Genomic DNA, 12712 nt, shown 5'->3' with positions numbered 1-12712 from the left:
TCTCCCTCGGCCTGGGCAGTCAGGTTGCTTGGCATATCTTGGTCGTCTGCAATGGGAAGAGATGGGTAAGCAGGACACTGCCTGCAATGCTCTGCCTGCAGTAATCTGCTCTGTTGATGACGCCGGTAGCATTTTGCCAATTATGTCTTCCACTGATAATCTAAGCCTAGATGTTACCTTTGGTGCAGTTTGGCATTGGATTGTTGTACTAATTGCTTGGCCTGAGCAGCACTTAGATACAGGATTTCCCTTTTCTTGTTCTTAAAAATACACAGTATTTTTCTAGTTTCCAAAATTAAATATATATTTTTGTGGCTGGCTTGGCGACGATCAGATACAGGAGCCTTTTCAGCCTGGAGGCCTCCTCACGTAGCAATGGTTCAGCTAAGCCTATGGTTCTGCCATGTAAGTTATGCCTCACCCCATGCATTGCCCTGGCATTTCATTATCTGAAATTTTTGCTGACCTCATCACTGAAGGGGTGACTATTCGTATTGTTCAAAGCTCAGTTGCAATGGTTGCTCAATATCAATACAACCTTGACTGCAAGCAAACAAAGAAATAAATAAATAAATAAAATAAGTTGTATGTGGTTAGGAAAGATGTGCAGATAAGAGGTCACTGGATATCACTTGCAGCTATTGAAGCCAGTTCAAGTTTTAATACCATTTAAAACACCACAGTAAAGCAGGAAGAACTTTACCTTGAAAAAATTCCAAATACATATATGTCCTGCTTTGAGGCAACTTTCATTAAATATTAAAAGATTATACAGCAAGATATTAAAAACTCATCATTCTTCAAGTTGAACATCAAGTATAAATATCAAGCAACCATTTGAAAATACCTCAACTCTTAGGAAATTTTACTGCTAATAATAATTCTTTGAATTTATAAAGCACTTTTCTCATTACTCAAAGCGCATAGTAACTGCAGGTTAAGGGCCCAACAGAGCAGAATCCCTTTTGGCATTTACGGGATTCGAACCAGCAACCTTCCGATTGCCAGTGCAAATCCCTAGCCTCAGAGCCACCACTCCATTGGCTCATGAGATTAAAGTAGATTATTATTTCATTTAAGAATCGTCTTTGTCACAGATGTTTCTCCTAGATAAAAAAGAGACATGAGATACAACCAAGGTAAAAGGAGTCAAAATTGAGAATTTGGTTTGAAAAGCCTGGTATATTTTTTAAGATCTCTTTCTAGTCTTGTTTTAATTTATTTTAACACTTCATATTTTTTACTTGCAATATTATTGGACTGATGTCTTTACCCAACGTGGTTTACTGCTTTTGAGCTATGATCCCTTACATTTCTTTTGTTTTCTTTTGTCCCTGTAAGGAGACCAGAGTTTGCGTCCCAGGTCCTCCCAGCATGGAGTCTGCATGTTCTCTCCGTGTCGGTGTGGGTTTCTTCTGGGCGCTCTGGTTTCCTCCCACAGTCCAAATGGTGGAGTTACGTTTACCAAATTGGTCCGTGTGTGTGGATGTGTGTGTTTTCACTGCGATGGACTGGTGCAATGTCCAGGGTTTGTTTCTGCCTTGCGCCCAGTTCTAGCCGGGATAGGCTCCAGCAGACATCCGCAACACTGTTCAGGACTAAGCGGGTTAGAAACTAACTGACTGACTTAATTGTGAGATTCTTTCCTCGGGAGAAAAATATATGTGGCAGACGTCAAAAACAAACAAAAAAAAAAGTCTCAATTATTTTTCTTTCTGATCTCATTGCTGTCGGGAAGAAAGAAAAACGATATTAAGGAGATCTCTTTTTTCATTTTTCATTCCCATGGGAAGGCAGCAGATAAACATACAAAAAAGAAGAAAAAATTTTTTTCGTACAAATAAACCTCCTATAAACAAAACACCAGTCCATTCCAAGACACACTCACATACCTTCTCATTCTCAATCATATTAGGCTCAATCTGAATTAATTGAACAGCTCATATGGATGTCTGAGACTGTTGAGGAAGCGCACTGAAAAACACGGAGAACATACTGTCGGCGCATAGATAGCATCTGCTATCCAAGCTGAATACATCAATTATAACAATTAAGAGACTACTTCAGAAGATGCGTGCAGCTGTAAAATAAATTACGAGTCGTTTCAATTAATTTATCAGCCTGCCATTTTCTCAGATATGGCTGCACCGCGTGAAGATTTACCTTTCCAAATTACGCAAACATTCAAAAATTACTAGGCAAAATTACGTTTCAAAATAATATACAATCACACCTTGGAAACCGGAAAATGACTTTCCTGGGATATTTGTTTAAAGAAAGTGTCAAATAACTGAAACTTTCAAACGTACTTGTTTCACTATCCTGTACGCCGCAATTATAAAAGGTGCGCTGCAGCCGGAAGAGATGGCGACTCTATGAGACTGGAAAGGAAAAACTAAACTGAATTAAACAAATGTATCAATGCGTGACTCGCAAAGAATTCAACAATGGCATCTTCACTTTTCACTCATTCGCGTTGATGTTATATCATGTTTTCACAGTTTATTTTTCTTTGTCACTTATGTCTGATTTTTTTTTTTTACTGGCAGAGAAGGTACAGTCCGATTTAGGATTCACACATTTTTTTTCAATAAAGTTATCTTACCACAGAAAGTAGGCATCTTCTCAATCTTAAAGCACAGTCTATCAAAAATCGTACTGTGTTTATAATAAAGCAGAGAAAACTCCATGTCCATGAACTTATCTCGGCCATTTAAGTCTGTTTAAAGATCCCAATCTGTGTGTTTCAGTTTCGTTTCAGAGTGTAGACTTATTAATTCAGGTGCCGCCTTAGAGATCGTAACTCATTTTTCATGTTTTATATACAAAGTGATGACTGAAATATTTGGTTCTCGCCTTATTAATGTCACGATCGGAACCACAGCGATGGTTAACTGAAATGTTTTCCCATTTTTCCGAAACCTTCTTACTCCAACACAAGTGTAGTCAGAGCCCTTAACCCGGATGCAAGGTGTGCTGCTACATTCACGCCCACAGTCCCGCTCACTCTGACAGGGCTGCTTTAGAGTCCGCGCAGGTACACAACACTCTTCCTTACATTTGATGTTTTTGATGTGATGTTCATTCTTTTTTTATTTTAAATAACACTTTTAAACTTTTACGTTACGTTATATGTCTTATTTAACACATTCTAAAATAGTGATTCAGTTTGTATTGTGTGATGTGTTTACAAAAATTTGTCTGGACTGGATTTCTTTTTTTCTCTGCCCACCCTTGCCTACTGACCTTATCATCAGACTGTCGTCTAAAGACTTAAAAAAATCTATATTTTATGTCTCTAGTTCTCTTAATATCTATCTTATGTAAATGTGCATTATTTATTTGTGTGTAGTAATTATTCAGTATCTTTTTCATCTAATTTTATTTTTTCTTTGCATGTGATTTTTTCTTTGGCATTGTGTTAGTAGGCTATTGTACCGCGTTAGCCACTATGGATACAATGAGAAGTCAAGCAAAATGCCACCTTTAATTGGCTAACTGAACAGATTACAATATGCAAGCTTTTGAGGCAGCTAAGGTTGCCTGCCAAAAGAAGGGGCCTTAGCTGCCTTGAAAGCTTGCATATTGTAATCTGTTCAGCAAGCCAATAAAAGGGGTCACTTTACTTGACTTCTCTTTTGGCATCTGGTAAAGCACTTTGAATTACATCCTTTGTATTAAAATGTGCTATAGAATTAAATGTTGTTGTCTGTAAAGCATCCTGCACTGAGAATCAAGGCCAAACATGCAGCAGCTCTGAAACAGGTAACTGTAATACTGCCAGGTTGGTAAACATCACATTTGCACTGTGCATTGTACACTCTTAGAAAAAGCACAAGATAAGTTTAATTTAAATTAAATGTTGTGGGGAACAGCCCGGACACAGACAGGTAGACATAATGGTTTCACCACACACATATTTATTTACAATATTTACAAAGTATTTCAGTGCACAACCCAGTGCCTCAGCACCTATTACCCCTTCAGTCCTGGCCACACAACACAATGCCTTCACAGTCTCTGGTCCGCCTCCATTCCTCTCCACCGAGCTTCGTCCACTTCCACCTGACTCTTGCCATTGAATGGAGGGAGGCGGCCCCTTTTATACACCCCCGGATGGGCTCCAGGTGCTTCCCGACACTCTTCCGTCGACACTCCCCTGTGTGGCAGAAGTTCCGGCTGTGCAACCGGAAGGACTCCAGGTGTCCCTGCTCCTCTTCCCCAGCCGGGTGCCACAATGTTTAGATATCTCTTGTTTTCTGCAAACAGTCATTGGCACTAAACTTTTTGCAGCATACAAGGAAACCAAACAGGTGAGGTCTGTACAGCATACTGTTAAAAATAAAAGTGGTCCTTTAGGGCAATGCAATAGGAGAGACCATTTTTTTTGTTCCTAAAGGAGCTACCCACATGAAGGCCCAGCAAGAACATTGATTTATTTAGATCTGTCACAGGGTCCATAAATATCCATGATTAGATAACAAGACATTTATGAAAACGGGTTCCTGGTTTTAAAAGAACTCCTCCTGCCTACAGTCACGTAGGCTATGTTGAAGTTTTCTTAATCTCTGAGTATCCGACATTGAAGCCTTCTGTTTTGTCAGCACATTAGAAACCTCTTCAAAGCCCAAAGAACCATTTCATATGCAGGGCAGCTTTCACAGAATGAAATTGTCCTTTGTCAAGCAATGGAGCTGTAGGGTGCCACAGAACCCAGTAAAGTGCCATTACAGAACCAACATTTTTAAGAATATAGTTGAAAAGAGGTAGAGCTTTCAGAAATGTGTGACATAAAAAGAGCTAAGACAGCTGCCAGGCATGAATATGTGAATATTTAACTCAATGCCCTTTGACATTCATGTTAGTTTAATTGACTCTCTATGGTTAAACAGTGGGAGTGCAAAGGAGTAGCATGATGTTCAGGGTTTATTCATCACTTTGCATTGACGTTGTCTGGATGGGCCAGGCCTTCCTGAGACATATGGAATAAATAGTTTTAGGAAATAAAACAATGAATAAATAAAAGGATTTCTTGTAAGCGTGAGGTAGTAGCTAAGACAATGAACTTTACTTTTGCATTTACTTACTTGTTTGATGTCTTTATCCAAGGCAACTTACAATATTTGTGATGAGTTGATTACATTTCGTTTGTTTTTTTTCCAGTTGGCACACAGGCAGGTGAAGTGACTTGTTCATGGTGACACAGTGTCAGTAGTGGGATTTGAACCCACAACCTCAGGGCTTGCAGTTCAAATCCTTAACCATCAGTACCAGGTTGGTTGAGATAGTGAGATCTACTCTGTTGGGTCAACCCTGCATGAAAGAAGGCTTGGCTTTTGTTTTTTCAGGCTTGTAACATTTTTGTAGGTTTTGAAGAGGCAGGATAATAACAATACATCTACAGTACTATAAAGGTGAGCAAAAAGTTATTTTTAAAAAAGGAAGAGGAATTGATATATTGATACATAAAAGCTGAAGCATATCTAATTTGTAAGATTTTTGGTAAGGTTAGCATTAGAGTTAGGTTTAATTTTTGCATCCAGTTATATTAATTTAACATCAAGATTATGAGATTTCTGTATATTGCACAAAATTCGGCCCTGCACTATAGTTACATTTATGTTTTAAATTCTTTGATCAGTTGTGACCTTTTCATGATTAAGAGCTTTTTTTTACAAGCGGGATTTACTGAACCTCAGTATCACGTTACAGGAAGTAAAACAGATTTCAGTCAAAATGTAAATAGTACAGCTCTTCAGACAATTACCTTACCTACGAAATTATAATCAACACTTACTACCATATCTCCACAGAAATCTACATAGATAACTGATGACTAATTAAGGAGACAATTGAGCTGCACACAAGAAAAGCTGTAGGTCAAGATGGAGTCAATTTTTAAGGCCAGTGCAGACCAACTTGGTTGGGTTTTCTGTCATCTTTTCAGCCTGTCCCTAAGACTATCGAAAGTATATACAGTATATATATATATATTGTGGCATGCGGCTGGGGGTGGCACCCAGCCGGGACGCCCAGGAGGACAGGAGGAGGGCTCATGCCTCCTCCGGACCACGAGGAGCTGACCACCCTGGTTCCTTTGGGGGCCACGGGTACAGAGCTGGGAAGCTCAACCCTGTAGGGGCCCGTGGTCACCACCAGGGGGCACCCCAGTGCCTGGAGAGCCCTGGACCTCAGCACTTCCACCACACCCGGAAGTGCTGGAGGAAAGAAGACTGGGGACACCCGGAGGGCTTACGGGAGCACAGCCGGCACTTCCGCCACACAGGGGAGTGTCCGCAGAGGAGTGTTGGGAAGCACCTGGAGCCCATCCGGACGTGTATCAAAGGGGCCGCCTCCCTGCAAACGATGACTGGAGTCGGGTGGAAGTGGACAAGAGTTGTTTTGGAGAGGAGTGGAGGCGGCCTGAAGGAAGCAGGCACTGTAAAGAGAGGCCTGGACTTTGGGGGATTGGTGCTGGAGGCACTGGGTTTGTGCAGTGACTTTTGTAAATAGTGTAAATAATAAACGTGTGTTGGGTGATATAACGATGTCTGTGTGTCTGTGTCCGGGCTGCTTCACACAATATATATATATATTGTCACGAACGCACGCATAGGGAGCCACCTAAAGACCCAAGGTGCAGTGCGAAAACTCCTGCCAAGGGGGAAAAGCGGGGTACTAACCTCTCTCTTTTTTCCTACAGAAAGAAAGAAGCAGCGCCGCCATGAATGTGCCCAGACTCCCTAACCACATACTGCCACTTCTGTATTCGTTCCCTTCCTTCCGTCTACCTCTGATGACGTCATGGCTCCCATCCACCACCTCGGTTCCTTCCCAGCATTCCTCTGTGTCAATTCCGGTCCCACTCCATAAATGTTCCCCACTCGCCATTTCTAGCTGTCTGTTGTATTTTGGAAAAATCACTGACCTATTAAACAAACTGTACAGTATATGGGGCCGGACAAGCCCAAACCTTTATGCTGTGTTTGTTGTTTATTTACAATATATATATATATATATATATATATATATATATATATATATATATATATATATATATATATATATATATACATACATACATACATACACACACATAGTGGCGTGCAAATGAATTTAAATCCCATGAAAGTCATCATAATTCTGTTTATGACAAAAGATTTGTACACATATTTATCCATTCAGCATTTTAATGTGAAGTCTTATGTTTTAACAATACATTTCTAATGTCAAAATAAACCATTTTCTGTAGATATTTAACTGAAAGAGAAAAATGTAAAAATTAGCGTTTGCAAAAAGATTTAAACCTCTGTGCTTTGGAAGCTCCAGATTTCCACAAATGACATATTAATCACAAATGACACAAAGGTGAAATTCATTTGACCATAATTAAACATAATTGGGTATTACCTGTGAGTCCTTAATATCTCTGATGATCCAACAGTGCTTAGTGGGATATTCAAACTCTTTGATATTTTTTGTAGCCATTTCCTGTTTTGAGTATTTCAGTAACTTTGTTTCTCACATCAGCAGAATGTTCCTTTGTCTTCATGTTTGCAGTGATTGTTCAACAAAGACCATGGCCCTTATAAATGGTGCTTTTTATATCCAGAGAGATACTGTATTAATACCACTGTACACCAGTACACTGAACATACACCAAAATGACCAAAAAAAGAACAAAAATTTAAATAGAAAGAAAAACCTCTGACTTGGCATTCATGGTCAGAGTGAGGCATTATGCAGATTTATTGGTATGCGTATTAAGGAAGCCCCCATACACACTTCTGCTAAATAATCTGTCCACTGAAAGTCCTCAGTGTTAGTGTGTCAGAGAGAGGATGTGCAGCATTGATGACATTGGTACTCAGCATTGTTTTCATTCTTTCCTTTGCTATGACTTCCAGGGGGTCCAGAGTGTGTCCTATAACTGAGTCTGCCCTTTAATTAGTTTGATGAACTGCTACTGGGTCACCTTTATACCAATAGCAATATGTCTTTTATTATGTCTCACTGTGAGTATGACTGCTCTTTTTATCTTTATCCATCTCAGATGTTTGCTTTCTGTTTAATTTTTCTGCTGTGTATTTGAGGAAGGTTATTGTTTCTTATTATTATAACTAGTCATTTAGCCCGTTACAATAACGGGCGCTAGCACAGTAGTGCAAAAACTTTAGTAGGAACAGTCTATATTAAATGGCAAGGGACTTTGACCTCATTCATTTTGTTGGTCATATTTTTCTTTCTTTCAGACTTTCTTTTGTTGATGTTTACCTGCTGAGCTGACCACTCTTCATGGGCTGCCGCCGTGTATTGTGTGTCTTTAATTTTCTGTGACAGTAATACTGTCTGGGCAGCACGGTGGCGCAGTGGGTAGCGCTGCTGCCTCGCACCTGGGGACCTGGGTTCGCTTCCCGGGACCTCCCTGCGTGGAGTTTGCATGTTCTCCCCGTGTCTGCGTGGGTTTCCTCTGGGCGCTCCGGTTTCCTCCCAAAGACATGCAGATTAGGTGGATTGGCGATTCTAAATTGGCCCTAATGTGTGCTTGGTGTGTGGGTGTGTTTGTGTGTGTCCTGTGGTGGGTTGGCACCCTGCCTGGGATTGGTTCCTGCCTTGTGCCCTGTGTTGGCTGGGATTGGCTCCAGCAGACCCCCGTGACCCTGTGTTTGGATTCAGCGGGTTGGATAATGGATGGATGGATGGGTAATACTGTCTTGTACGGCTCTATTCAATAAGGGCACGCACAAAAAAGCAAGCTTCAAAAGGGCAACCTCAATTGGGCACGGCGAATAAAGGCGTTCGTAGATAATTTAGTTCAAATGGCTCAACAAAGAGCAACAAAGGTGCAGATCTTTATTCACACGCGCCTTTATTCGCTGCGCCCAATTGAGGTCGCCCTTTTGAGGCTCGCCTTTTTGTGCGCACCCTTATTGAAGGATACCTGTGCGCGCCCTTATTGAAGGATACCGTCTTGTACGTCCGCTGGCTTGTACATCCGTAATATACCTTTAATTTTCTCTGGCGGTAATACAGGCGTGCGCGTCGGTAATATGCCTTTAATTTCCACTGACAGTAATACTGACTTGTATGTGGCTGTAATATGCGTCACTGTATTGTGTACCTTGAATTTCCTCTCGCAGTAATACTGGTTTGTATTTCCGTAAAACGCCTCTAACTTTCTCTGACAGTAATATCGCGCATCGCACCGTGCCCCACGCATGTGCACTTCATCAGAAGACACCCACACACGGACACCTGGACGCACATAGGGATTTTATATATATAGATTATAATATACCTAACTAGCTGACGTACGTGGGTTTTCCCTGGTATATTTGTTTAATGGTTAAGGTAAGAAAGTAAGTACAGTATGTGTTTTTACATGTTGATTCTTTTGTTATTGCTGGCTGAAATTTGAGGGTTCTATACATTACCCACTCTACCTCTTTGAAACTATTGTGGCTGGGTGCAGTAATAATAAAATGCTGGATCAAAATTTTGGGTGTCAACCGGGTCATACCATTTAATATTACCAAAAAATAAAACAAAAGTAATGTCTGTTTTGCAGTGAAATGCCCAGAGTTTTGGGCCAAAATTAACAGAGATATTGTTGGCCTCTTTTAAACAGGAGCTCCGTCTACCGGTTCATCCATATAGTCAGTGATGCCTCCTTCTGTGGAAGCTGGGGAGCTCAAGGACAGTGAACCGGAAGGGGCAGAGTCAGGTACCCTCACTGGGTGGTTTCTCGGTGCTGCAGGGAGAGAAGAAGAAGAAGTAGAAGAAGAAGACAATGTTATTACATACTTATACAGAGACCCTAAGAAAGATCCTCTGTCACGCATATGTGACACTCAGTTTCACTGATCGCACATAACCATTCCTGGAATTATTAAAATAGTTAACATCATCGACCTCATTATTACCATGATATAATTTTAAGATGTGTCTTGTTTTCTTTCTTCAAAAATATAATTTTGTTCTCATATAACAACTTCCTGCTATGCTTATATGTTTGTATGCTTCCTCATTGCAAGGCTCTTTAAATATAAACTGAAGAGTTCTAATGGAAGCATGGACAGTACTTGCTCCCAATTTTAGGATATTTGGAATAAAACCAAAGCTTCCTTTAATTTCTTTTTTTTTTTTTTTGATTGGGTGCACATATAAATAGATTCTTACTGTGATGAGCATGCCACATTACAGTTGTCTATGTGAGAAGCAGCTGGAAGCAAATTAAATCAACAGTAACTTCTCTGGGAGTTTGACCCTGAGGCTTGCTAATTGTCATGGCAAAGGATACATTAATGGGTAATGGCAGCCTTTTGAACTTGAATGGGTAATTACTGATTTGTCTTTGTTGCACTCTGTCAATATTGTTGCCTTAATGAAGTTGTGATGGAGGGATTTAGCTTGCAGTCGAATACCACTGCACAGCTTCTCACTAGCATTATGAGCACTCCGGCCTTCAGCGTAATTCATGTGCAGACTAAGCACCCTAAACTTTCTGGATTTCCAACCTGTCTGAGTGAATCCTGATGATGGATATAACACTCTGCTCTAAGTTTTGTTTGATTTATCTTAATAAACGGGAATCTTTCTGGTTCAGTTTTGGCATACAAGTTGACCTAGAACTGGTTCAATAGTCGTTTGAAATAGAAGTTTATTATTTTGAGCTTGCGGAAGATTTTTTTCTTTGACTTTCTTTGCCAGTTTATGGATCTTCATGATAGATCATAAAGTTATCCCCATCTTCACCACAACAGAACAACAGAGGATACTGGAGAAAGTCATAAGAAATGTAGCAAATCCTCTTCAGACTGTCTTCTCTGGTGCGAAGAACAATATATTTTCTGTCACAGTTTTCTCTTACCAATAAAACGGATTATGTTGCCTTGTGTGATGCCTGTCTGCATCAATGATAATTCTGTAGTCATGGTGCACTCCAGAGGGAATGACTCTAAAGTTGTGATTAAGCTCCTTATATATGTTTTGATCTCATGAAGGGCTTCCTGCAAGGAATACACCAAATTTGGTTTCAAATTCAGTATGTGATGTCCATGGAGTGGGTTTTATAACCTGAAACAAAGTACAGATGTAAAAATGTTGATGTTTCATTTGGCTGTAAAAGAAGTGACCCAATAAGATGGGAAAATTCTCCTTGGACCATGAACGTTGGCATAAGAGTTGCCCTCAGAGATTTCATTTGCACCCAACGACATTATTTGAAAAGCACTGTTGTGAGCCCTTACGCTATGAACTGCTTATAATCAGTTTGGCTTCCATTCACCAAAAAATGCAGAGAACATACCCTTTCTCTCTTTCTTTCATTTTAGTGCCTGCCAGCAATTTCACACATGTTGCGTTGAGCCAATATTGGGCACCTGCACATAATCTATCAGTGAGTCATATGCACAGCCATCATTAACCTTATATTACCTCTGTCTGAGTGACAGGAAGAGCTGTGTTTTTAAACCTTGAGAGAGTGTGTGATTTGTATTATCACTACTGAACACACATTGTTTTCTCTATTATCTGCAGAATTTGGAAAATTAATGTGTTGAGGCTGATCTTCTCTTAAACTGCAGCAATGTTGTTCTTGAAATCTGAAGCTTAGCATGTTGTTGTTGATCAAAGAAAAGTGTCCTGGTGTGGTCTGCCAGAAAACTGGAATACTTCTCTTTTTCTGTCTTCTTAAACATTCCTACTCTTGTTCAGTTTTTGTCTCACATGCACAATATTAATGCTTCTTATCAGTAGCTTGGTGTGCTTCAAGTTGAAGTTTACTCTCATGTTCATGTGTTGAAACTTGGTGCAGGCACTGACTGCTTAAATGCGACTTACGTTCAGGTTCTGTCTTGCGTTGTTGGGTGCTGGCATTGAGCGTTTAAACATGACTCACATTTAAGTGCTACTTTCCATTTGGCAGGCGCTAGCATGTCATTGTCAGTCTCCAGCTAAGCATGACTCACATTCATACTCTGTTTCACCATTTTGTGTGTCGGCTTAGAGCTACCATTAAATAAGTAAATGCAAGTCAGTTTAAGTATCTCCTTCCACAACATTCAAAATCTAATTATTAAAAAGTAATTATTCTCAAAACAGTGAATGAAATAAAGGGACATAGAACTTGGCCTAAACTGAAATGTACTAAACTTAACTTGATTTTTTTTTAAACAAACACTGAAAACCACCAATGCAACCAATGAATATCACACAGGTGAGTGAAACAAAATATGCCATAACTAATTATAAAAACGATTTTTGTGAACAGTCAAAACACAGCTCTTAAAAACAATTACAACAACTGCTAATGAAGCAGAGGGAAACAAAATGCAATCTCGTTTACAGAAAGCAGACATAACCATTTTTGAGTAGTGCTCAGTTTTTGTGTTTTTAGCATAAAAATGTGTTTATGATATTTTAACCCTCCAAGCTCGCTCCTCCAACAGATTTCAAACCAGTTTCTCAATGCAACTCTTGTAAGGCCTCGAAAAATAGATTTTAAGTTATGTCAATAGTAATAAAAATACAAAAATTCATAAACTTTGGCTGAGCTTTTCTGCTGTGATGTCTTCCAACCTCTGTATTATAATCTCCCTTCCAGATTAAAGTTTTGAAATGTTATGAAGCATGGATTTTAAATTGGTTCACCTTTACTTTACATACAGAATTTCATTAAGATTGACTAAGCCATTTTGGAATAATATATAGT

At 39.7% G+C, this 12712-nt stretch overlaps 1 protein-coding gene across 7 annotated transcripts in view; it reads right to left on the bottom strand.

Annotated features, from left to right (window-relative positions):
* LOC114645747 (uncharacterized) overlaps positions 1 to 12712 on the bottom strand; it is a 184943-nt gene that overhangs the window by 72367 nt on the left and 99864 nt on the right. The window contains exon 1 of one of the 7 annotated variants that reach the window (XM_028793571.2): positions 2606 to 2982. The exons of the other annotated variants lie outside the window; for them this stretch is intronic. Within the exon in view, the coding sequence (XP_028649404.1) occupies positions 2606 to 2713 (108 nt within the window). The 5' untranslated portion in view covers positions 2714 to 2982. Of the gene's footprint in view, positions 1 to 2605; positions 2983 to 12712 lie in introns of those variants that run through there. 7 annotated transcript variants of the gene reach the window in all.

Source organism: Erpetoichthys calabaricus, chromosome 2 (genome assembly GCF_900747795.2).
Source record: "Erpetoichthys calabaricus chromosome 2, fErpCal1.3, whole genome shotgun sequence".
NCBI classification, from domain to species: Eukaryota; Metazoa; Chordata; class Cladistia; order Polypteriformes; family Polypteridae; genus Erpetoichthys; species Erpetoichthys calabaricus.
This window is presented reverse-complemented; position numbering and strand designations above follow the sequence as displayed.